At 41.3% G+C, this 27571-nt stretch overlaps 1 protein-coding gene across 7 annotated transcripts in view; it reads left to right on the forward strand.

The window, feature by feature from the left end:
• APP (amyloid beta precursor protein) overlaps window positions 1–27571 on the forward strand; it is a 269028-nt gene that overhangs the window by 136453 nt on the left and 105004 nt on the right. For 4 of the 7 annotated variants that reach the window (XM_008266825.5, XM_008266826.5, XM_008266827.5 and 1 more), the window contains 2 exon segments: window positions 8130–8329; window positions 26390–26557. In XM_008266825.5, coding sequence (XP_008265047.1) covers window positions 8130–8329; window positions 26390–26557 — 368 coding nt within the window. 7 annotated transcript variants of the gene reach the window in all.

The following is a 27571-nucleotide window of genomic DNA, read 5'->3' on the forward strand; positions in this document are numbered from 1 at the left end:
CAGTCATTGATAGGGAGCCAGGGCTGGTACAGTGATGCAAAGATCCCTTTCATCTCTGTCCACCTAACTGTCCTTATCAGATAGTGTACCCTGATGTTCCTCATCATCACAGTTGACCCTGGCTGTTGCCTTTTTAGGTGGGAAGAAAGTGGAAGGGCAAAAAGATAAGAAAACATAAGAGCCCTGCCACTGAGTAGGAAGCTTTTGATCTAGAAAATAAAAGACTTTTAGTGAAATAAGCCAGTCCTCAAAAGACAAATATGTTTTCTCTGATGTGTGGTAGTTAATATAGAATATTTTTTAAAATGTATAAGAATGAAACTGATGTCTTGGGATTTGATTATTGTTTATAGCCCTTGTCAGTATTTCTGTGGAATGGTGGTCTTTCCACTTGTAGACATTATGGTTAGTGGTGAATTAAACCTGTGCTTATAAAATACATTGAAATTATGTTACTGAAAAACAGTAAAGGAAAAAATAAGAAAGGAAGGCAGGAGAAATGAAGAGAGAGGGAGGTAAGTAGGGTTATCTTCTTAGAATTATATCTTTGAAATACATGATATCCATTCTCTTTATATTAATAATAAAAAAAAAGCTTTCCTAGAGGCTTCTCCTAGAGTGAAAGGTGCCCTCTGTCTGATTATTCACAAAGGTGTCAACCACAAGGCCTTGCCTGCACAGGGAGGCAGGGATTGGGGGATGCTTGTGTCTCACCACCTCTGGCGAAGAGGGGGAAGAAATGAATTGGGAACAGAGTTGGGTAGCTTGCACGTAGTGTCAGCTGCCAGCGCTTGTGCCTTTGTCAGGAGCAAAGGTGGCCCATCCGATTTCCAGAGCTTCTTTAACCCAAAATTGGAAATATCCCCCCCTAAAGCTATGCCATCAAGACAACTAACTGCAGCAGTCCCCCCAAGCCAAGGGTACAGCCCAGGACGTTCTGCAGTCGCCTGGAGCTTCAGGTAGTACTGAACCCTGTCTGTGTGATGCTTAGCCCTGTGTGTACAAGAGCAATTTGAAAAGTTTATGGGAAATGGAATTAAAAGATAAGTTTATTTTAGTGCGAAAAATTTTGAAACCTACATGGTATTTTCCCTTTACACATTTCCCATGAACTTTTAAACACCCTCAAACAGCATTGGATGTATAATCTAGGCAGATTAATAGAGTAACAGCAATCACTAAAGATAACTATACTATAGCATGTAATGTGATGAAACTCACTAAAAACTTATGAACTGTTTCTTTCTATAATTTTGCATTTGATATTTTGGAACCACAGTTGACTGCAGGTAATGAAGCTGTGGACTGTAAAACCACAGAGGGGGATAAAAAGAGAGAAACTGTGAGTAGTGAAACTTAGGAGTATGCTGGAGAGAAATGTATAGGGGTCAGTTTGTAAATGATACTGCCTGTAGGCAGCAGATTCTACGTCTATAACATTCAAGGTAGGAAAACCTTTTATAGCAATCATGAAAGCCTAGGATGGATTAAATTCTATAAATATAAAATTCACTTTTAAAATATCTAAATCAATGAAATCGATTTATAGCATGAGTGAACTAATTCAGCCTAGCTGGTGAGGCCAGAATTAAAGAAGCTTAGATCTGAAAATACATATACATAAGACCATCACCAATATTGCCATCATGTGTCCCTTGTGCAGCTGGGTTGGGAGTGGAGGAGCAATCATTCCACATTTGGAGGTCCTAAAAATGCAACTTTACCGACTAAAGGGCTCTTATCTAGGCTTGTGTGAGTGAGTGTGAAAAGCAAAGTAAGACATTCATTACTTTAGCAGAATCGTTCCCTTTTCACTTTCTTTTACTGGCCTGCTGTGTACCTCAAGAAATCTGCTCCATAAATTTCAAAAACAACACAGCCAGAAAGCAGATCCCTAAACCAGCACAGAGCATTGCTAGCCCTGCAGATTCTCTCTCCTGTCCCCTCCCGGCCCGTCCTCCTGCTCGTTCCCCCCTATGAAAGGACTCCTGAGTTCTGTCATTTTTTCTGTTTCCTTCGGTTACACAAATGGGATCATAAAGGTGTGCACCTTTGCGTGGCAGAAGTGCGTGGAGTTCTCCTCCCTCCCCGTCTTGAAACATTTCGCTGGAACCATGCAGAACAAGCTTCCTTCCTTCATATTCTCTGGTACTTCCTGTAACCTCTGGTTTTCCTACTTTACCAGCAGTGATTTCTGAAGCTGCTTGCCCTGGCGAATGCAGCCACTGCACCTTCCAGGTTAAAAGATCATGGTGCCGGCACCGTGGCTCTATAGGCTAATCCTCCGCGTTGCGGCACCGGCACACCGGGTTCTAGTCCCAGTCGGGGTGCTGGATTCTGTCCCAGTTGCCCCTCTTCCAGGCCAGCTCTCTGCTGTGGCCAGGGAGTGCAGTGGAGGATGGCCCAAGTGCTTGGGCCCTGCACCCCGTGGGAGACCAGGAAAAGCACCTGGCTCCTGTCTTAGGATCAGCGCAATGCGCTGGCCACAGTGCGCTGGCCGCGGCGGCCATTGGAGGGTGAACCAACGGCAAAGGAAGACCTTTCTCTCTGTCTCTCTCTCTCACTGTCCACTCTGCCTGTCAAAAAAAAAGATCATGGCAGGGTGCAGTGTTGTGGTGTAGCAGGTAAAGCTGCTGCCTTTGATGCCCATATCCCATATGGGCACCAGTTCCTGTCCTCGGCTACTCTACTTCCGATCCAGCTCACTGCTAATGGCCTGGGAAATGCAGAAAAAAAAGGCCCAAATTCATGGGCTACTGCCACTCATGTGGAGGATCTGGATGAAGCTCTTGGCTTTGGTCTGGCCTAGCACAGGCCAGCGTGGCCATCTGGGGAATGAATCAGCAGGTGGAAGGAAGATCCATCCTCCCTCCCTCTCCCTCCCTCCCTCCCTCCCTCTCCCCTCTCCCCTCTCCCCTCTCCCCTCCTTTGCTTGTGTTAGGGCTCACTCTTGGTGTTGTATGTTCCATGGCTTTGGGCAGCCGGATGCTGCCAAGGTGCACCTTTACAGGGTCATGCAGGCTATTTCCACTGCCCGTTACACCCTCTGTGTTCCACCGCTTCAACCCATCTTCCTCCTTTGCCCAAACAGCCACTGAGCTTTTTCCTGTCTCTCTTGTTTTACCTTTTCCAATATATCATGTGGCTTTTTTTAGAGAATGCAACTGATGAATTGTTTTGCATGACTTGAATAAAAAGGACTTGCAACTAGTATATGCATCTTCCGTAAGTGGAATTCTATCAGATCAGCCTTTACTTAGAAATAAAAGGAGAGTCCCCTTTGCACTGGAGTTTATCCTTCACCAAAATTAAAATCCTGCAGGCTGACACATGAAATTGTATCATCAGTGATTTATTTTCTCACAGTGATGACCTTATTACATTTGGACACCCTTGGTGGCCAGCATTTCCAGATAAGTCCTCTCATTCTGTAGAAGCGCATCTCATTGTGAGTATTTAAAAACTGAAAACCCATTAACTGTACACTGGCAGATGTAATAGGAGTATTCTACCCTGTCTCTGAGTTGCTATTTTATTGTGAGTTGTTTTTGATTCTTTATAAGGGAATTAATTTATGAGGCTCAGTTCACACTTCTGTCAACTGCTCTCCCCTTGAGTTTCCTTGCACTGTGATCAGCTTTTCAAAACTAGCTCACGTCAGCCACATCACAGAAGAACTCTCTGGCATTTGAAGAGACAGTAGAAAAGTAATTTTTTTTCTAACTTTCCATGTTTCCTCCTGTTAATGAAAGCTGCATGTAGATGTTGGCATGGGTGGCGTTATTGGGGAAGATACCACATCCTAAAAACACAAGTGTGTGCAGCTGTTTTAAGTGGTGTCCAAACAGATAATTGAATTCATGGGCATCTAAAATTTCATTCGCAAAATCAAAGTTATGGTAATAAGAACTAGAACCGGTTCTCTCAGGCCGAGTAATTTAATTTCTCAGCCAGTTGAACTATTACATATCTCTGTTCCTTGTTATTGTGCCATTAAGTTGCTCAGGCAGACGCCGTGATGGATTATGGGCCCATAATCCACTCTTCATGGCTAGATGCATCCCAGAATGCAGATTGCTTTAAACAGCCATTGTCCTAAGCATGTTTTCTGTTCCGAGCTTTAAGAACAACAGGCAAGTCGTAACAAAGGCTGGGAGAGGCACCTGGTGGTGCCTGGGTTGTACTTTCACCATTCCACCTGGCCACAGAGTGCTCTCGGAAGCCTGAATCATGTACCCGGACCCTCTCACTCCAGCCATGGCTGCAGAGCGCATGCACAGTTGAATGTTCTGGGAGAAGATGAGTTTGATTTCATTTTTCCTGCTGGCTTTACTTTTGAATTACTTATTAGAGACCTGAGTGGCACTGTGCTTATGATTTTGATTGCATAAAGAAGAGATCTTAGATACAATAAATTAGTTGATGACATCCATTGGATCATCTTTATTTTATTTACTTGTTTTTCAGCATTGAGATTCTATAGAATTCAGAGAGAGAATATACTGAGTAAAATATGGAGCAGCTGAGCAACTGTTAAGTTTAGGAGTCTTGAAATGTTGCTTTAAGTCATAGAATTTTCTGTACAAAATCAGGTAGTCAAGAAATCTATCATTCCATTTGTCTGTAAGCAGATGAAGGTTTATGCTTTCGGGTTCAATTCCAACGTTTTCTTTTCATCTTCTCACTTATTTCTTCATGGTCTTATGGAAATGTTATGATAACTGGCTAGGGTCTTCTCTTGTGTTACCATAAAGTGGTCATACCGTGAAAGTGTCAGTCTGCTTAGTAAGTTTGTTTATTCTTTGGCCAAATACTTCAGATCTGTTTCAATTGTGTTCATTCGTTTATCTTTGCATTATATTTAATTAATCTTAAGAAAGGTGTTCCACTTGGGAGTTGGGTCTTCTATATACATTTATAGAACTTATATAAAAGTTCTTTTTTAAAAGATTTTATTGACTTACTTGAGAAATAGAGTCACAGAGAGGGAGAGACAGAAAGGTCTTTCGTCTGCTGGTTCACTTCCAAATGGCCCCAACAACTGGAGCTGGGCCAATCTGAAGCCAGGAGCCAGGAGCTTCTTCTGGGTCTCCCACACGGGTACAGGCGCCCAAGCACTGGGGCCATCTTCTACTGCCTTCCCAGGCCATAGGAGAGAGCTGGATAGGAAGAGGAGCAGTCAGGACACGTATTGGCTCTCCTATGACATTCTGGCACCACAGCCAGAAGCTTAGCATACAATGCCACAGTGCCAAATCCTTAGAAAAGTACTTTACCCTGTGTTTGCATCATATGTAATCACAATCAGGTGTTCTGTAGGAGTCATACACATCTTAAAAAGTTTTTTAAATTCTTACTTCGGGGTGGACATTTGGCACAGTGGTTAAGTCACTGCTCCATATGCCCACATCTCACATTAGAGTTCCTGGTTCAAGTCCTGGTTGCTCCACTTCCAGTCCAGCTTCCTGCTAATGCACACTTAGGCGACAGCAGGTGATGACCTAAATGCTTGGGTCCTACCACCCACATGGGAGACCCAGATAGAGTTCTAGGCTCCTGGCTTTGGACTGCCCCATCCTGGCTTTTGCAGCCATTTGGGGAGTGAACCAAGAAATGGAAGCTTTCTCCATCTCTCTTTCTTTCTATCTTTCAAATAAATGAAAATAAATTTTAAAATTTCGAAGAAACACATCCTGAGTTAACTCTCGTGCTGTATTTTCTTCTCTTTATGCATCTTTCCCTTTTCATCTTCAGCAAAATTACCTGTGGCTGTCCTGTCAGTCTTTGAATCTTGAATGCCTTTCAACTGCTATGAGCTCTCCTGCTTCTGTCATCATTGACCTTGGATGGAATCATCTTGCTCTCCTCTCTAACATGTTTGAAATCTCATTCTGTACAATACTGTGCACAGTCTACTATTCCAAAGCGGCCGTGGTAGCTGACACAAACGCCCTAGCATCCACTCACTTTCCCCATAACAAACCTCTCCTTGTTGGCCAGAGTCCACTTGCATAGTTCCCCTCTACTTTGTCTTCTTTTCTGAGGACATGCAGCTCTTAGTCCTGTTACTGTGGTGCTCCTTCTCCAGTGGGCCTGTGGCAGCTGCTTTGGTCCACTGAAATCCTGTACCACTTCCAGCTCTGTCTCCAGTATGGGTTTCAGGATGCAGTCCAGGACTTTCTCCTGCCCAGCCACATGTATGATAGATGTTCAACACGTAACACTTGTATTCTCACTTTTATCTTCTTCCAAATGATTTGTACTAGTGAGTACATGATTTCCATAAGGAATTCCTAGTGGGCCTTTTTTTTTTTTTAAGATTTATTTTATTTATTTGAAAGAGTTAGAGAGTTAGAGATAGAGAGTGAGTTCTTCCATCCACTGGTTCACTCCCCAGATGGCCGCAATGGCCAGAGCTGCACCAATCTGAAGCCAGGAGCTAGGATCTTCTTCCGGGTCTCCCACGTGGGTGCAGGGGTCCAAGGACTTGGGCCATCTTCTACTGCTCTCCCAGGCCATAGCAGAGAGCTGGATGGGAAGTAAAGCAGCTGGGTCTTGAACCGGCACCCATATGGGTTGTTGGCGTTTCAGGCCAGGGCGTTAATCTGCTGCGCCACAGTGCCGGCCCCCTAGCGGGCCTTTTTAATTTTGTCCCAGACATGTCCTGCTTTTGCCATCGAGATTTGTTGACTTATTACTCACTGCTGTACATCAGCATATAAATATTCAAGGCCATCCATGGTATTTCTGATCCTCATCCGAGTTTTCCTGTGAGTTACTCATTATCGCCTGCCATCATTCTCAATATTGCGTATTTTAGTGATTCCTAGTATATTGTCCCCTGACCTCCTGAATGCAAATTCTCAAGCCCCGCCCCAGATCCACTGAATCAGAAACTCCAGGGGTAGTGCCTAATGATCTGCATTTTAATGAGCCTTCCCTGTGATTGTAATACTCACTGAAATTTGATTACTATTGAAGTATCTGATATTCTACAAAACATAAGCAATTAGCAAGGTGGGGAGCTCAACGAAATCACTTCGTAGATGTCCCTGACCACCGTGAGATATTATGGATTCACTAAAGTCAGTTTCTGCTTCTTCTGCTATGTCTTGTTTAAGCTTTCAGTAGCAGTTTTTGAACTAATTTCCACCTACATTTTGTATAATGATTGTGTGGTTTTACCAGATGCATTATAAGAAGTAATCCCCATAATACATTAAATTTAGTTTTGGTTTACAGAGAATTTCAGCAGAATATGTAATAATTTCCCCTAATATCTCCCTACAGTTTCCCCTGTTGTTAATGGTTCACCTTAGTATGGTACATGTGAACCAATGTTGATATGTTATTATTCACTGAAGCTCATATTTTACATTAGAGTTGACTTGGTTATATCATCCCATGGGTTTTGACAAATGCATGATGACATGTGTCTGCCATTGTAGTATCATATGGAAGAGTTTCACTGCCTTAAAAGTCCACTGTGTTCCATGCACTCATCCTTTTCTCTCCCTGTACCACTGGCAAATATTGATCTGTTTACGTTCTCCATTGCTTTACTTTTCCAAGATATTGCATAGTTGGAATCATGGTGTTCCCCTTTTGAAACCACCCCAAGAAGGGAGAGCTGTGCTCCAGGATGGAAATCCTTGCAGACCCGCTGAGCGGGGATTTGTGCTTAGGCCTGCTGGCTTCATGCTTTCTATGTGGTTTTTCTTTTCTTTTTTAATTTATTTTTTATTTGAAAGGCATAGTTACAGAGGGAGAGACAGAGAGATCTTCCATCTGCTTGTTCACTCCCCAAATGGCAAGACAGCTAGTGCTGGGCCAGGCTGACACCAGGAGCCAGGAGCTTCTTCTGGGTCTCTGACATGGGGGCAGGGGCCCAAACACTTGGGCATTCTGCCATGGCCTTCCCAGGTGCATTAGCAGGGAGCTAAAGTGGAATTGGAGCAGCTGGGGCATTAACCAGTGTCTACATGGGATGCCAGCCTGGCAAGCTTAATCCGCTACATCACAATGCCGGCCCTGTCTGTGTTTTTTCTTTGATGCTGTGTTCCCTTTCAAATTACAGAATGGCTCATTAATGATTGTTCAGTCACTGTTGTTTCTATTCCTTCCTATAGTGAAGACAAAGTAGTAGAAGTAGCAGAAGAGGAGGAAGTGGCTGATGTTGAGGAAGAAGAAGCCAATGATGACGAGGATGTTGAAGATGATGATGAGGTAGAGGAAGAGGCTGAGGAGCCCTATGAAGAAGCCACGGAGAGGACCACCAGCATTGCCACCACCACCACCACAACGGAATCTGTAGAAGAGGTGGTTCGAGGTAATCTCACTGTTTGTTTGGAGTTTCTGGTTTTGTTTTTTAATTTCTTGGGGGAAAAGGAAAGCATCGTACTAGAGTTTGAAATTCTGTCACTCTACCACCACTGCCTTCCCATCCAACACAAAACGTTTCTCAAAATGATAAAACGTCTTACCCTCACTGAATTATTTTTGGTTTAACAGGCAGTCCAATAATTAATTAATGTGAACTCTTAATTATAGTATTTTTTTCCTTGTGCCTCGTGCATGCTATGTGGAAAATCCTAACTGCCCTCCAAGATTCCACCCAGCCGGGAATAGTCTCATTTGGTGCTTGCTGAGTTAAGCAGCCTCCTTGTATCCCCCCAGCAGTGGGCAGTGATTACAGAGAAGTGTCTCTTCCCTCCTTCACTATCTAGATTATGAGCTACTTGAGGGTGAGGACTGGATATTACTGTCATAGTTGCTTGCCAATAGAAAGTTTAGAGTAAGTGTTAGGTTAGTGAGTAGTTGTGATGAGATTTCACAAAAAAGGAGATTTTGTATCACATTATGTTGTGTTATGAAATTTAACTTGGATGACTTGGGTTTAAATTGTTTCATTTGGGATATGACAGTGCCTTCTTCAAGAAATTGATGTAGTGCTGGTATCTTAGACTTTTTCTGTTGAATTAATGTTTCTGTCGAGAATGTTAAGAATTTTGTGAACTCAGTGAATTAACCAAAAGACTTCCTTTTATCTCCGTGAAATAAAAGCAAGCATTTCATTTATATCAAACTACTACATGTTATAGCAACTAGTACATTGTTGAGTTTCTTCAAGGGTATGTAGTTTCTTGCAGTAGTAAAGGTAACTCTGGAACTAGGTTGAGTAAATATAAATTTATTGAATTTTAACTTCCTGTCACTGTTTGTATAGTCATTTCAGCTCTATTGTTGTGGTGGAGCTTAAAAGTTGGCTGTCTTCACTGCTTTTCATACATTCCTAATTACCACTGTTAGTATCTCCTTCCCTTTGCTACATTTTTTAAACAACTTTGTCTTGGTATACTTTGAATATCATAAGATTCACTCATTTTAACAAAATGTAATTAAGTGACTTTAGTAAATAGTCGAATTGTTTACCCATCACTGTAATTTAATCTTAGAATATTATTATTACTCCATAAGAACCTCCCCTGTACTCACCCTTAGCCAAATAACAGCTAATCTCTTTACTAAGGGCTCTCTACAGATTGGCCCTTGTCTGAACATTCAGTATAAGTTGGATCACATAATACAAGGTCTTTTGAGTGTGGCTTCTCTTACTTAACACAGTATAGTTGAGATTCTGTGTTTCTTTAATTTGTGGCTTTTAAAACTGAGACTACTCTGAATTGAACACTCAGAATTGGAAAAAAAAATCCATTGATAGTATTACATATTCCTTTAAAAGAGGATATACACTGCAACATGAACTGTTTAGCTTTGTCGCTCCCTGCTTAAGGACAGCTTCTTCTTCGTTTCAGCACATCAGAAATGTGCATGTTTTGTTTGAACTGCTGCTTGTCAGATACCTGAGGCCTCCTTTCCCAGGGTATTTTTATATGCTCATGAGCACCAACTGTGGCAGATCCAGTGCAATGAACTTGTTGACTCTGATTTTCTCCAGCAGAGAAAAACAGATCTTGAAACCTAAACAATATGTGACCACAAATTATAGTGGTTAGTATTCTATAATGCATTGAAGTTCTTGTGCTTTCCAGCAAGAAGGCTGTTTATGTGATAGAAAATGTCCATTTAACATTAGTGTCTGGGACACATGTTAAGTTCAAGAATTTTGAGCAGAACATGTGACGTATGTACATGCTCTAGGTAATCCTCACTGCTGTTAAAATGTAATAGGATATAGCCAAAGAAATACACAGTCTTCTGAGTTGGGATAAGTAAGAGCACGGAACTTCAGAGAGTAAGAGAGAATTTCTGGAATGATCTGGATCCTCCCTTGAGGACAAAGTGTTTTAACCAGGACTGGCTGATAGTGTGTCTGCCAATGGGTGTTGTGTAGATTATATTAAAGGAAGTAGAAAATACCAAAACAATTCAGTGCCGCGGGTACATAGCATGTTTGAGTTTATGATAAAGGAGTGACCTTTTTAAGCTAGAGCAAATGTCTTACGTAAGAGTGTTAGAGGAAATTAGGTTGAGACCAAACAATGGAATCTTTCAGTACGAGGCTGGCAACTTCCAGTGTGAACCAGGATGATTATTAATTCATCAAATATTAATTCATGCTCTACTGTGCGCTGCAGATTATTCTAGTGGATTACGAACAGGTTTTGTGTTGTCTCTGCTCTCGAGGTGATAGGTGAACAAATAGTACAGTGAGAGAATGCCACATACAGCCATGCCTGTATTCCAGATGAAGACAGAATTCTCCCAAAACAATGATCTTGTTGTCTTCTGAAATGCAGTTCTTTCTGTTTTGGTTTTTCTGTATTAGTCCAGTTCTTTTGCATTTCAGTTTTACATGTAGCATTATTAGATATTAAGACAGCATACAGGTATATATGCTTGTGTGTTGTATCTTATTTGGAAAGACAAAGATAGTTAAAAGATTTTTCTAAAGATCAAAAGGATAGAGGTGAAAAGAAACATCTTAACATGTTGATGACAGGAAGAGCAATAAAGGGATCGTCTGACAACGAACACCTGGTTGTAATGCCAGAAATGGAAGACGCTGTCATGGGAATCCATCTAAGACTTCTGAGATGGACAGACGGGATGATGGAGGGAAGCCTGTCTGGGAAAGGGAGCTTAACAACAACAACATATCACACAGTGTCTTCGTGTACACCTCGCTGCTTCCACAAAGAGTGGTTTTCAGTGGTAACCTGAAAGAACACGCCCACTTACAGCCCTTTCCTTCCATTTTACTGGTACGGAAGTCGAGTTATGAGCCTTCCCTGAGAGCAGCAGCAATGCCATAGATGATGGCGAGCTTTGTCAAACTCCTAGCTGCAAGGAACCTGTTTCTGTGCTGAAGGCTGTTAGAAGTGACTGACAAGGAAGACACAGGGACTTAAAACCTCATTTTCAACGTTAATGTTTCAATACTCCAAAGAAAATGTGGTTTGCAACCATATTTACAAAGAAAATTGTTTCATCACCAAGCTATTGCTACTAATATCAGTCCTTAATGTGCTTCATAAAAAACTCAATACTTGTGTAACCCATTAAATTTGAAAGAAATAGACAAAGAGAAGAAAAGTAGAAGACCTTTCAGCATGGTTATAAGATTTTCTGCCATATTGTGTGAGAATCAAGAATACCAGAGAGGGGGACAGCTGTGCTGTGTTGCTAATCCCAGAGGGGAAAAAGTATTACTTGAAAATGAGCTTGCTGTTCCAAATCCATTGTGCCTTCGCATTTGTTGTTGTCTCTGGTCATTAAGAAAGAGTTGGATATTGATCTAGTGGAATAAGTCCTTAGCAAGATGACTAAAATAATGGTGCGTTTAGATACTTGTTGCTAGTTCTCCTGTTCGAGACGATATTATGCTTCATAAACCTAGGACTTCAGGGTAGTTTCTGACTGAACTTTGAATTCTAGACTCTGATCAAAGGGGGATATTGTAGTGAGTGACATATACTTTGACTCAATGTAGTCAGTTTTGCCTGTCCAGAGTAACTCTGATGTCCCCTGTATGTTCATTTATTCAGCAGATATTCTTTGTGTTTTCAGGATCAGCCCTCCTTTTGCTCTTTAAGGCCATAATTCTGTCTTTTAATTCTTTTTACACTGTCCTGTGAAAGAAATTTTACTTCATTTTAGGCAAAGGCAATTAAGGCCTAGGGTTTTTTTTTGGGGGGGGGGGGCACAGTCATGTCACTAGTAAGTTGTGAAGTCAGAATCTGGACTCAGATGGGTCAGAGGCTTTTCTGCTACACTCATGTCCAAATTACACTTGTGCTTTCCTAGCCCACTTTGTGTCCTTTGGTAGCAGAATTTCCATTTCATATAGGTGTATGTCCAACTTACTGCCTTTTCACACTGAACACTTTGGGAATTTTAGAATTTTTTTTTTAAATAATAATATTGGTCAGGGGATTGGCAAACCAAACCAAAGTTTTCTTAGGACACAGTCCCTCATGTTTGCTTACAAGTAGTCTGTGTATGGCTGCCTTTCTTACTTACTGTACAGGTAGAATTTAGTGGTTGCGAAACAGACTATGTGGCCTGCAAAGCTGAAAACATTTCCTATCTGGCCTTTACAGAAAATATTTCTGAACTCCTCATACTGAGCCTGGTAGGCTGTTGTGGAGACTTTTGTGTTCCAGACATTACTGTATTAAGTTAATTTCTTGAAGGTATTTTTTGTTGTCATTTTTGTTTTAGTTGTTAAAGGCAGACAACTGTCTTGTTTGAGGGGAATTTTAATTGTTTTCCGGCTGTGGGCCAGTTAAAGAACTTGTTTTTCACGTGTGAAGTGTGGGTGTTAATGTTACCCTTGTGTGTTTTGAGGATGACTTGAGACAGTCTGTTGAGTTAAGCACTCAGCATCATAATGCCTAGGAAGTGATCAGGTCATTTAACAGTACAGACTGACCAGATGGGTCCTGACTGTGTGAATGTATATGAAATCCAGTCATTTTTCATTGTCATTGCTTCCTCCTATGAAATGGGAATGAGTAATACCTACCTAATATCTACCTATCCTGTGAGGATTAAATGAAGTAATGCTTGGGAAACATGCAGTACACTTTCTGATAGTAAGTGCTCCATCGACCTTAGCTACCACAGTGGTGGTGCTAAAAATCATAATTGCAGTCCTCTGTTTTCTGGACATGAAAGAACCAACATTTACAGCTAGTTAGAAATGCCAAAGGTAAGCCAACAGGTTGGCTTTTCTAATTATGAAAAGCATAAATGTGACATATCCACTATCAGTAAGAGAACACTGACATTTATACATTACAGTGTGTTCAGATTTTTTGAATACTTCAAATTTGGTTTCTTAAAATATTTTTATGAACATATGTTGCATATTAAAATATCCGCAGTTATATATTATGTCCAGGTGAAAATTGAACATTTCAAGATAGAGTTTCTATCTTGCAGGCATATTAAACCTTGTGGCAGTTCCATTCAATAGATGGATAAAGGTACTGAAGCAGTTGCCTCTTTAACCATCTCATCGTGGTTAGCCTATATGTTGCTTGCTTCGGGTTAAGTGATTTGCTTTGGCAGAATAAAATGATTGCTCTTCTCCTCTGGTGACCATGCATCTAGGAGTAGCACTATTTAATTTGCTGTGGTTCATTCCACCAATGTCCAGCTAGGCCCATGCAGATACTGGGCACTGCACTGTTTGCTGGAGGCACAGGGATAAGAGGAAGGTGGCTTGCTCAGAAGCAGAGGTGAGCTTATTAATTCTCCTGTCTCTATGGACATTTTCTAGGTATCCTATAATGCACAAGTAGGATTCTTGCTTATCATTCAAATTTAACTTTTTACATAGTTGGGGGGGTGGGGAGTGAATTGTGAGCTTGACCTGCTGTGCATGAAAATGAGCTCACATGCTGGGGTCAGAGGCCTCAATAGCAGCAAGCTGTTTGGGAAAAGAACTAGGGGGTAACGGCCCCTCCTTTTAGAGCAGATTTCTATGTTTTGACCAAGGCGAACAGGATGGACTCCTATTCCTGGACAAGAATGCAGCATCCTTTTTAATGTCAGGAGAGCCTGTGTCAGCCCTGACCCTGGATGTGACAGATGGCGGCCTGTTATTTTGTGCCCTGTGGCATGGCAGTCATTAATTTCAAGGTGTTTGATACTTGCCTTGCTGGAGGCAGAATGAAGCATGACTCTGACAACAGTCTTCCCATGCACTGTAACAGCTCCAGACTGGAAGGCCCACTCTGGTAATTAGGTAGCTTAAAGCCTGAAACCAGCCAGTGAGGGAAGTATGGCTGTCTTCTTGGAACCGTACCTATAGGATACATGAAATCTATTCTCTTCATATTGATAAAAAAATTGTTTTGAATGTGAAACTAAAGAGCAGAGCCATATAGAAGTATGTGCATGTGTGTATGTGCATACAATTTTCTATTTTATAATAAGTTTTACTGAAATTTAATTGGCCTATCATAAAGTATATGAGAGATAGTGGTTTAGTAGACTCACAAAGATCTGCATTGCTATGTAAAATGTTACATTTTTTTAACTTGGCTTTCCTTCTACTTTTATGTGGCTAGTGGTGTTTAATGATTTTGCATCTTTCATTTCTATACCATTTTATTTGTGTCAAGGTGTTTAAATTCATTGTTAGGATAATGGTAATAAGCAGATAAATGTAATTTAATACACTTGATCTAAATTTGTTGAAAATAACATACTTTTAATCCAATTCTACAGTGCTCAAAACTATGTTTTTAAAGAATATTAGTCTTATTCATGTGAAAAATTCAGAAGAAATTCTGAATCAGTTGCTTTAAAAACAATTTGCAAATGCCTGAGACACAACAATTGTATGTTTACTCAACTTAAGGAGTTTACAGGTGAGAAAAAAAAAAATGCACCTAAAAAAAGAAACCCAGGGCCAGCGCTGCAGCTCACTAGGCTAATCCTCCGCCTTGTGGCGCTGGCACACCGGGTTCTAGTCCCGGTTGGGGCACCGGATTCTGTCCAGGTTGCCCCTCTTCCAGGCCAGCTCTCTGCTGTGGCCAGGGAGTGCCACAGTGGAGGATGGCCCAAGTGCTTGGGCCCTGCACCCCATGGGAGACCAGGAGGGAGCGCCTGGCTCCTGCCATCGGATCAGCGTGGTGCGCCGGCCGTGGCGGCTACTGGAGGGTGAACCAATGGCAAAAAAGGAAGACCTTTCTCTCTGTCCATTCTGCCTGTCAAAAAAAAAAAAAAAAAAAAAAGAAACCCAGGGACCTGTGCATAGCAGGTTAAGCTGCTGCCTGAGGTGCCAGCATCCCATATGGGTGCTGGTTTGAGTCTGCTCCACTTCTGATCCAGCTCCCTGTCTGATGCACCTGGGAAAGCAGAGGAAGAATGCCCAAGTGCTTTGGTCCCTACACCCACATGAGAGACCCAGAGGAGGCTCCTGGCTTCAGCCTGGCTGAGCTCCAGCTGATGCCATTTGGGGAGTGCACTAGCTGATGAAAGATACCTCTCTTTCTCTCTCTCTCTCTCTCTCTCTCTCCCTCTCCCTCTCCCTCTCCCTCTCCCTCTCCCTCTCCCTCTCCCTCTCCCTCTCCCTTTCCCCCCTCCTTCCCTCCCTCCCTCTCACTGTGTGTGTGTGTGTATATGTATAACTACACCTTCAAATAAATAAATTAAAACAGCCTTTAAAAAAACATAATGAGAAATGGTCATGTAGACATTTTCATAGGCACACATTTTTAATTCACCTGATGTCAGATTTCCTGGGCAGGAAACAAAACTGTAGATATTTTCCTCCTGCTAAAATATTTTGCATATTAATTACTGAGTTAACCTATTAGCTCAGAGCATAGAAACAAAGAGAAAAATCATATTCTCAATAAAACATGTCTAACTGTTCAAACAACGGCGACATTTTCAGTTTGGTATGCTAAGATGATAGTGACCTTCATTCAGCATAAGTGTGTGTGCCTCTCATGCAGTTTCTTAAGACCCACATTGTTCTCCAGCCTTTCCTCCTGGAGCTGTTTGTTTTATGACCAGTTTTCCTCCAAATCCACTGGGGACCGGAGTGATTTTGTTTTCATTTCTTGGCCAGGATCTCTTGATCCTGAAAGTCTGGTGAGATATACAGTGAGGGCAGGAGTCAGGTACACACCATCACCATGGTGGAGACCAGGAGAGCAGCTGTGGGATTAAATAGAAATCCTTAGTTCTTTCCTAGCAAAATGAGTTTCCAGGGACTTTAAAAGCAGAGTGAATTACAGCCTAAACATCTGTTTTTCTTGGCCTTGAACCATTTTGCCCTCCTGAAGATCCATCTTTGATCCCCAGCCACCTCTTGGAGTATGTCTGGCCTTTTGTGATTCTGTAGGGAGAACAGTGAAAAGTCAGGGGAGACAAAATGAAGAAATCTCATGTAAAATTGATTCTCTAGAGAACTCCTCAGCCTTCAAGGCAACAGCCCTGATTTAAAAAATTTGGAGATTCTTACAGCGTAGAAACAGGAGTTAAGAGCAGAAGAAAGGTTAAAATGCACCATATTTAGCTTAAAAGGCTATTCAGCTATATAGCTAGGAGGGTAGAGTTACCTCTTTTTCTTAAACTTGTATGTGTTCTTGGCCGGCGCCGTGGCTCACTAGGCTAATCCTCCGCCTAGCAGCGCCGGCACACCGGGTTCTAGTCCCGGTCGGGGCACCGAATTCTGTCCTGGTTGCCCCTCTTCCAGGCTAGCTCTCTGTTGTGGCCAGGGAGTGCAGTGGAGGATGGCTCAAGTGCTTGGGCCCTGCACCCGCATGGGAGACCAGGAGAAACACCTGGCTCCTGCCTTCAGATCAGTGTGGTGCGACGGCCATTGGAGGGTGAACCAATGGCAATGGAAGACCTTTCTCTCTGTCTCTCTCTCTCACTGTCCACTCTGCCTGAACCTTATATGTGTTCTTGTGGTATATAATTTCTGCCACAGAACATGGAAGTGTCACAGACCATGAACAGGAACTTCATGTTGCTTGCCTGTGACTTTAAGTTCTGGATTGAAGCAAAGAAAGGCCTTCCCGGCTGGTTCTCATGGTTATTTCAGCACTCTCTACTCCAGAAACTTGCTGGCATTTGTTACCCGGATTTTCGAGGCACTGGTAACTGCTGTGCAGTAGTCTTAGTGAACACAGTGATTTAAATACAACCTGAATCCTTCTGCTATTTGCTTGGGATAGGGAAAGGTTTCTCAGCCTCAGCACTATTGGGTTTGGGGACTGGATAGTTGTGGGGAACTGACCTGCGCATTGTAGGATGTTTAGCAGCATCCTTGACCTCGACCCCATAGATGCCAGTTGCAACTTCCAGTTGTCAGGACAACTAAAAATATCCCCTTGGAGGGGATGAGAAGTAGATTCTCAGTGGCTGCAAAATGCTGGGCTTTGGTATTGAGCTCTACAGTGATGTCCACCTTTAAATATACGAACAGCAGACTACCCCACAACACCTATCTGTTCTGAACATCAGCTATAACTCTTAATTCAGTCCTTTGTACATTGTAGGTAGTTAATGAATATATTTTGTTGAGTAAGTCAACAAAAAGAAGTATGTGTCAAAACACATTATTTAACGAGTATTAGGCAAGATCCACAATGCAATCTAGTAGCTTATTTTTAAAAATGTATGTTGATTTGAAATATTGCCTGCTGGGTAGACGGTGAGATGTGGAAGTCAACTGCTTTCTAGTTTTGTTTTCTTCCAACAGCAGTTCACTCTCCTCTGAACACTGTTACAAAAGAGCAAACGGTACGTAGCATCCATGTCGCAGTCAGAGACCCTGCTGTTCTCGGCCGGAGTGTGCCTGTTCCTTCATGCTGGGGCTGTGACAAGGGGCTGCTTGCCGTGCTGAGGAGGACATGCCCAGTCTCTTAGAAGAGGACCTGGCACATCAGGCTCTTCCTTGCAACCCCTGATTCACATTTAAAGGCATCGTTTTTTGCAAGAACAGAAATGCCATGTAATCCTTTCTTTACAGACAAAGGGAGCACATGAGGATCTCGCCTTGATTTTATCTTTACTTTTTTCAATATTTTTCTAATGAAAAAAATTCAGTATTTCTAATATTCCTGCATGTTCTAAGAATGGTGTCACTTTAATTCAGACTTCAGAGGAAACTTGTTTTCATAGACTTAAGTGTGATGGGAGATTATTGTCTTGATATTAGATTGAAGGCAGAAGTATTGAAGCTATTTTAATGTTTCCTGAAACAGAACAAAACTTCAGAGTGAAAGAATTATGTGTAGATAATCTGTGAAAATTAAGTTTTTGAGATAAGTAAGTGTTTGAACCTTAAGACTCTACGAATTTATGTTCCTTCCCCAAATATGTATATTTCTTTTCATAAGGCAGAGCCTATGCAATTTTTGCTAATTCTTCCTCTCGGATTGTCCTTTTGGAAAATGATTGAGCTTTATGTCTCTAATTTTGACATTTTAATTATTTAGTTTTAAGATTTATTTTATTTATCTGGAAGGCAGAGTGACAGAGTGAGAGTCAGAGTAAGAAAGAGATCTTTGATCACTCTGAAATGGCTGCAACAAAGCCAGGAGCCTGGAACTCCCATCTGAGTTTCCCACATGGGTTACCAGGGCCCAGGTACTTGGGCCGTCTTCCACTGCTTTCCCAGGTGCATTAGCAGGGAGCTTGGTGTGGTTTGCCAGCATTTGCAAGTTTGGCTTAACCTATTGCGCCACAATGAGTGGCTCCTAGTTTTGACATTTTAACTATATTGAAAAGATATGCTTGACCATAGTCCTTCTGAAACAACATTCGAGTCACCCAATTTCCTAAACACAAATAATTTTTTTAATTTTTCATTTTATTTGAAAGACAGAGAGAGATAGAGAAATCTTACATCCAGTTTGACTCCTCAAATGTCCACAACAGCAATAACTGGGCAGGCCAGAGCCAGAATCTCAGAACTTCATCTGGGTCTTCCACGTGGGTGGCAGACATTTAAATAATTTTGAGCTATCACGCACTGCCTGCCAGCGTGTCTGTTAGCAGAAAACTGGATCAAAAGCAGAGGTGCTGGAACTGAACCAGGCACGCTGATGTGTCCCATGTGTTCCAAGTGGCTTCTTTAGCTGCACCAGAACTTGGCCCCACACATTGTATTGTTTTCATCCACAGCATAAATGTCTATGGCAGTCCTGGCTGAGTCAGGCTGACAGGAACCCGGAACTCAATCTGGGTCTTTCGTGTAGGTGACAGGGACTCAGGTACTAGGGATGTCACCTGCAGACCCCCAAGCTGTTCATCAGCAACAAGCTGGATCAGAAGTGGAATAGCTGGGACTTGAACCAGATAACTCCAATATGGGGTATGGGTGTCCCAGGCAGCATCTTAACTGCCGTGCCAAATGCCTGGCGTCCCTAAACACAAATTCTGAGTCTGTAGATCTGGAGGGAGCCTGAGCCCCAGACAATGCTGACCTTGCTGGTGCATGAATTGTACTTTGAGGATATCCTCTAGCAGTATCCCCTGCTCCCCAAAACAGTGCAGACTTGGGACATGAAGACAGGGAATAAAAAAAACACTGAAAAGGAAAACTACCCTTACGTATAGTATAGTGTTACTGCTCTTAATTTATTAATACCTACCCACTGAACCTACTTTTTTTTTTCTTTCATTTTTTAAAATTCAAATCCCAAGACCAAGGAAATGGAAAACTCTTACACTCTCCCTACATGTATAATTGCTCCCATTGGTGTGGTGCAATGTCTCCTACTAGACTATGAAAGCTAATTATTATTATTATGCTATTTCGGAATTTTGTGAGCCACAAGCATTGGTAGCTTGAAATATGAAAGGTGGGAATATTTCCACCATGGAAATTGGCAAACACTGTAACTCCGAGTATCTTACCTTTTTACCCTTGCCTCTGATTCTCTGAGAAATCATTTTGTCTTACTTTCCAACAAAGGACATGATATCTTACACCAAAGTTCTTTGTTAATACTCCCTTGCACTTCAGCTGCACCAGGAAAGTTTTTTTGCATAACGAACAGGAAACCATGGTCGAGGAAAAATAGTGAAAGCTCACTCTCTTGACACCCACAGGGAGGACACAGTTTGGTCTCAAGGTCTTACAAGTGAGCATCCTTCAGGTGGCATTTGTAAATAATTTTTCATCATGGAGAGATGTGAAATTTGGGTCAGATATGAAGAAATGACAGATTGGATTGCCTTAGAGAATGAACACAATTCAGGAAAAAAGACTAGCCAACTGCAGATATTTTCCAGAGAATGCTGTGATAAATTAGCACCCCTCCTCTCAAACTGAGTCAGTGGTTTCATTACCAAGCACAGCTGTTGGCATCATTTATTTCAACCCATGTTGGGAGCTTAAGTGAGATTTGTCATAAGACTTCAGTTCAAGCTCATTGCCTAATTTTACATGATTCCATTTATATAATATGATTACTTGGTAATATTTGATCACGAATTGCCCTGATCAGAGTAATTTTCTAGACATGTTTTTGGATGCCTACTTGCTAATATGTACAAACACATAACACTGGCACTTCTCTATTAAAAGTACATGGTTGTAGCATTGGAAAAACGCACTATTAAAAATTAACCAATTCTCCAACATGGCTGCCCCTTCAAAATTTTCATATAAAAAATCAAACACAAATCTGTTTAATCTTAAATAGAATGCAACATAATATGTCACCTTATAGCAATGGCAGAAGTAAATTAATCAAGGTAAAAAAGTGAAGTTGTTTTTAAACTGTATTGAGGTCAGCCTTCTTCATTATTAATGGATTGAATGAGTCGACACATAAATCAAAATTTATTTGCAATATAGAAGTTTGCTTACTGCATTTCAATACTGGTGTCCTTTTCATGTTTTTACTGTTAATTAAGCAAGTGATTGATTACAAAGGCAAACTATGTTTTCTTACATTAACCCTTTGTATTCTACAATTGGAGAAAAAATGTGAGAATTTTAAACTAGAGGAAAGGAGATCTATATGTGAAGTTTAACTGAGTATATGTTCTTGCAGAATTCGGAAGAAATTATGCAACATAATGTTTTTTGTATTCCTTTTTAAAATTTTTTTAAGGTATACCAATTTCATCTATTTCATATAAACAGATTTAGGAACACAGTGATACTTACCCTCTCTCCTGCCCATGCTCCTACCCTTCTCCCTCCTCCCTCTCCCATTTCCATTCTTAATTTTTACAAAGGTCTATTTTCAGTTTACTTTATACTCATAAGATTAACCCTACACTAAGAATTCAACAAATAGTATGAAGAAAAAAACATTGTTCCTCCACAGTGGAGAAAAGGGCTGTAAAATCATCGAATCTCAAAACATCAATTTCACTCCAATACATTACTTTAAGTACTCTATTACCATGGATTAGGGAAAACATATGGTGTTTGTAATTTTTGGACCTGGCTTGCTTTTTTTTTTTCTTTTGCAACTTCAGTATATATATTTCCTAGCTCTCTTTAGATAACTCTGCACTTTGATCAGAAACAGAGTGGACAAAGTGGCTTTCTCATCACAATTCAGAAATAACACAGACATATTACAGCCCTGTTCATCCAGGCTCACATATGTCTACTCCTCCATACAAAACGTATTTGGCATTAGATTATCTTACACTCTTCTGTTCATTTCTGACCACATCATCTTAACTATCCCTGCATGTAGTACGTGTTGGATCGGTTACTGTTCTTCACAAAGCTGATGTGGACTCTACTAAGGTTGTGAAACTCTTTGGGGGCCATTTGAGGTCAGGTAAACCAACATATCACCCCCAAATGAAGGTTTTCGCACATTTTTCTTTCCTTCTTCAGATTGATCAAGGCAAGATTCTGATACTGTAGATTCCCAGCAAGAGTTGTGGGTTTATTATGTAGTTTATTGTACTTATGTACTTTAAATATAAATGGACAGTAGCATTAGGGTTAGGGTTAAGGTCAGAAAAGTATACAAATAAAAATTGTCTCAAATTAGAGTTAATGTAGTTGAGTATAAGCCACATTGGCAGATATTGTATATTTTAAGATATAGTCAGTGGACAGACTCTCCAAAAAGTGAAAAATATTCAAAATATGTATAATTTATTTTATACTTGAATCAAGGCAGTGTTAGTTAGGAAAATATTTGGACATTTGTGTGAGTGTAAACTTTTGCATCATAACCAAAATAGTCCTTTTTTTAAAAAAAGTATCTTTTTTTGTGCATTTCATGAACACAACTTTAAGAACATAGTGATAGTGATTTCTTCCTACCATATCTACTCTCAAACCCCCCAGTCTCAAGCTTCTTCCTCCTCCCTCTCCTATTCCCATTCTTAATTTTTTACTAAGATCTATTTTCAATTAACTTTATACACAAAAGATTAACTCTATGCTGTTTTCAACAAATAGCATGAAAAAAAATAAGCTGTCCCTCAACAGTTTTTTTTTTTTTTTTTTTTTTTTATTTCTTTTGATTTCTGCTCTGATCCACTGTTCATTCAGGAGCATGCTGTTCGGTCTGCATGTTCTAGAGACTCTTGAGTTGTTGATCTCCAGTTTCAGTCCAATGTGGTTAGAGAAGATGCATGGTGTGATTTCGATTCCTTCAAATTTGCTGAGACTTGCTTTATGGGCTGGCTTGTGACCTATCCTAGAGATAGTTCCATGTACTGGTGAGAAGAATGTGTTTTCTGCCACGGTAGGATGAAAAGTTCTGTAGATATCCATTAGGTCCATTTGGTCTGTGGTGTCAGTTAACTCTATTCCCATGCTGATTTTCTGTTTGGTTCATCTGTCCTTTATTGAAAGTGGAGTATTGAAGTCCTCCATTACTATTATATGGATATCTATGTCTCGCATTAAATCCATCAACATTACTTTTAAATAGCCTAATGCCCTGTAGTTAGGTGTGTATACATTTATTATAGTCATATCTTCTTGTTGATTTGATCCCTTAATCTTTACACAGTGCCCTTCTTTGTCTCTTTTGACAGTTTTTGTGTTAAAGTCTATTTTGTCTGATATTAGGATGGCTACACCAGCTCTTTTTTGGTTTATGTTAGCATGGAATATATTTTTCCAATCTTCCACTTTCAGTCTGCATTTTTGTTGGTGAGATGTGTTTCTTATAGGCAGCAAATAGATGAGTTTTTGTGTCTTTTTTTTTTTTTTCCCACTCAGCCAGTCTTTTAACTGGAGAGTTGAGGTCATTTACATTCAAGGTGACTATTGATAAGTAACAACTTGGCCCTGCCATTTTTCTGTAAGTATTCTTATTTTTAACTTTGGATTTCCTTTGTATCTTTCCTGGGAGATTTTCTGCATTCACCTTCTTTCATAGTGAAGACCATGTTTCTGTGTTTTCTGTGTGTAGCATGTCCTTAAGCATCTTTCATAAGGCTGGATAAGTGGTGACAAATTCAATTTCTGTTCGTTAGGGAAAGTCTTTATTTCACCTTCATTCATAAATGAAAGTTTTGCAGGGTACAGTATTTGAGGTTGACAGTTTTTTTCTCTTAAGACATAAACAATATCTTGCCATTCTCTTCTAGCCTATTGGGTTTCTAATGAGAATTCAGCTGTGAGTCTAATTGGAGATCCTCTAAAGAAATCTGGTGTTTCTCTCATGCACATTTTAGAATCTTTTCTTTGTTTTACTGTGGAGAGTTTTACTACAGTGTGTTGTGGATAAGATATTTTCTGGTTTTGTCTGTTAGGAGTTCTATGTGCTTCCTCTACTTGAACATCCCTTTATTTCTCCAAATTAATGAAACTTTTGTAATTATTTCACTAAAAATGCCTTCTAATCCATTCTCTCTTTCCATGCCTTCCTGAACTCCTAAGACCTGTATGTTGTTTCATTTCATAGTATCCCATAGATTTCCAACACTGTTTTCTAGTTTTCTAATTTCTTCTTCTTTTCTTTTTGGTATAATTGTAAAATTTCAAGATATTTGTCTTCTAACTTGGATATTCTATCTTGTACCTCAGTCTGTTGTTAAGGCTTTCCATTGCATTTTTCATTTGTTCTATTGAATTCTTCATTTCCAATATCATTTTGATCTCTCCTTAGAATCTGCTTCATAAGAAAAATTTTCTTTTATGTCATGTACAGATTTCTTTAATTCATGGATTTGCTTCTGATTAGTTCTAAGTAATCTTACGATTAATTTTTTGAATTCCATTTCTGGCATTTCTTCAATTTCTTCATCTTCACAATCTAGTATTGAAGTATTGTGTTCCATGTTCATGTGAGTCATGTTGTCTTTTTTTTTTTTTTTTAACAGGCAGAGTTAGAGAGAGACAGAGAGAAAGGTCTTCTTCCGTTGGTTCACCCCCCAAATGGCTACTACGGCAAGTGCGCTGCGACTATCCGAAGCCAGGAGCCAGGTGCCTCCTCCTGGTCTCCCATGTGGGTGCAGGGCCCAAGGACTTAGGCCATCCTCCACTGCCTTCTGGGGCCACAGCAGAGAGCTGGCCTGGAGGAGGAGCAACCGGGACAGAATCCGGCGCCCCGACCGGGACTAGAACCCGGTGTGCCTGCGCCGCAGGCAGAGGATTTGCCTAGTGAGCTGCAGTGCCGGCCCATGTTGTCTTCCTTATTTTTATTTCTTGAATTGCTGTGTTTATTTTTAGTCATTTGTAGAGCTACTTATTGACTTATTTTTTTTCCTTGTGATATCTTTTATCTTTGGACTATGCCCCTATGGCTTAGTAGAGTGTCTGCTCTTTCAGTGAATACCCTGAGGCATGTGCTTGGTGTGGCCAGGGAGCTCTGGTCAGTGCTCCAGGGTGAGAGGAGAGTCCAATATAACTCCTGATTTGGGTGTGGTAAATCTCATCTTTTTTTTTTTTTTTAAACAAGGGACAGGTTTGTTCAGCACCGTTGATATAGTTTCACGCTCAACCTCCTCTCCTCCAAGGAGATCAATGCCTGGGCGCTAGTCCCAGTGGCACAGTATTCATCCATACTGCCACAAGAACCATACAAAGCAAGCATGCAGTCCTTGATGTGAGCCCAGGTCCCACAGCAATGACCCTCACCAGAGAATCCAGGAGCCCGAGCAAGTGGAGCCGCCCACAGTGACTGCCCAAAGACCCAGCCACACTCTGTGTCCTTACACATAGCCACAGTATTTTCACAGTCCCAGCACACAAGACTCCCAAAGTCACAATCACAAGCACCCAGCCCCTGTTAATTCTCCCAGACTCATGTGTCTCCTCTCAGCTAGATGCTAGGTGCGCAGGCACAAGCGGCACAGCTATTACATATGTCCAACATGGCACCTGCCTGCTCTTGGCTAATTACAGGACACCAGTGCCAGGTGATCGGGGAGAAAGAAGTGTGCTCCCTTTTTTTCCCCCTCTAGATTGGCAGGCATACTGACCCCCACAGGGCTCCAAGCCAGACTCATGCCAAGCTCTTCCCACTGCTTTATCACTAGTGTCTCGGGCTGCTGCAGTCTGGTCTCAGCTCCCCAAAGCTGGTGCGGAGGCTCTCGGCTGCTGGGGTGCTGAGTTGTCGGCGTCCATACCCTCCACATGGATCCACAGTGTCCCTCGAGTTTGCATGGAGTTTCCTCTGCTGTTCTCTAACTCTTCCCTGAATCTTCCACTCTCTCTACTGTTTTTTTTTAACTGTCTTCACCTGGACTAGAACAGCAAGCTCCCTCCCTATTCCTCCATCTTTGTGCCTCTCCCAAAACAGTTTTTTTATATCAGAGTTGGCGAAGTTATTTTAAAAGAGAAGTTTTATGACAGAGACTTGTTTTGATGAGTAGACATCTTTTATCATTTAAAATTTATTTAAAATTTATCTGATGATTTTGAACAGCCCTGGCCTTGACTGTTAAGGAACAATGTTTTTCCTGTTTGTTTTTGTTCTCTTTTGCTTGTCTTCATACTATTCGGTGAACTCTCTACTAAGTGTAGAGTTAATCTGAGGAGTATAAAATTAACCTAAAATTGATCTCTGATAAAATTAAGAATGGGAGAAGAAGAGGGAGGAGGAAGAAAGGTGGGCGTATGGGTGTGGAGGGGAATTGTGGGAGTATTGTGGGGGGAATCACCGTGTTCCCAAATTTATATATATTAAATGCTGAGGTTGGATTCCTTAAACAAATTTGAAAAACATCATCTGAAAGCACCTGAGTTCTTTCACCTCTAGCCAGAATGTTTCATTACTGCCGAGCACCACACTGATGGAACCAGAGGAGATGCTCAGTTTGTGTCAGGGTAACTGCAGTCCAGGGAGTTCATTCCATTCCTCCGGAAAGCCTTGGGACATGCTGCCTGACCAGCTGAGGAGCCCTGGTGACACATGGGAGGATTAATGCGTACAAGTAAACATGTGTGCATTGAACAGCAAGCCAGTGCCTTTTCATGCTAAATGTGGTTCCCCACATCTCCTCTGATTAGAGGTGTGCTCTGAACAAGCCGAGACGGGGCCATGCCGAGCAATGATCTCCCGCTGGTACTTTGATGTCACTGAAGGGAAGTGCGCCCCGTTCTTTTACGGCGGATGTGGCGGCAACAGGAACAACTTTGACACGGAAGAGTACTGCATGGCCGTGTGTGGCAGCGTCAGTAAGTGGACCCTTCCTCCAGCCTGGCCACCTTTCGTCTCTCTTGCCACTGACTCTGCTCTTTGTAACAGATTGGTTTTCCTGGTTCTTGGGAATGGGCCTGTTGCTACCACTAACCACGTTTCTGTCCACTTCTCTAATTGCCCGGAGTCTGCAGTATGTCGGATCATGAGCATACCTCCCCGTCTATCTCTAATAAAGCATGGCCTTGAATGTGTTCTTTTCTTAGCTGTGGTAGATCCATCTTGCAATCTGTAGGGGACTTTTGAATGCTTCTCTTTCAAACAAACCTAGAGTGGCTGTTTTGTCTTCTGCAGCCATTTCTGCAAATGCATACTTACGTGTTTGTCTGTGTCCTGTGTGTGGTCATGTTTATGCATGTGCACTTGGTGTGCAAATATGGCCTCTCCTACTGGAAGCCTGGCTGATGACGCTTTGGTTGTGTTCATGAGGTGTGTTGCTGTGATTTTGTAGCTCGTGTCTGTTATTGTGGGGGAGAAGAAATGTGATTGAATTGAGCTCCTGCAGCTTCAATGCCAGAAGGTAGAGATGCCTGTGCCCCCTGCACTCCCCACACAGACATGTGCAATGTCAAGTTTTTGTTTCTTCTCTTGGAAATAGAAAACTGTTAATTTAACATTAGAAACTTTAAATGACATAAAGCACAGGGAATATCATTTTCAAAGCTTTCCTCTTGAACATTAAAGCTATCGCATAACATTGGGGGATAAATACGCATATGTGAAATCATGATGAGTTTAATGCAAGATGAAATTTTTCCCCATGGAGGTAATTCTCAGAAGGCAATGCACCAGACATGAGACTTCTGCTTTTTTTTTTTTTTTAACCACTTTCTGAGGTAAATTCCCAATCTTGTTTATTTTTACTCATGGGTAAGAAGTTTGAACTACTCAAGGAGCAATCACTCAACTTGTTAAAATACAGATTAAACTCAGTCATGGTGTGTCTCGTGTTGGAAAGACTTCCCGTCTCGTGCAGTGGAATTCCTGGGCAT

This window comes from Oryctolagus cuniculus, chromosome 4 (genome assembly GCF_051225735.1).
Source record: "Oryctolagus cuniculus isolate XC-2025 breed Fujian yellow rabbit chromosome 4, ASM5122573v1, whole genome shotgun sequence".
In the NCBI taxonomy this organism is placed as follows: Eukaryota; Metazoa; Chordata; class Mammalia; order Lagomorpha; family Leporidae; genus Oryctolagus; species Oryctolagus cuniculus.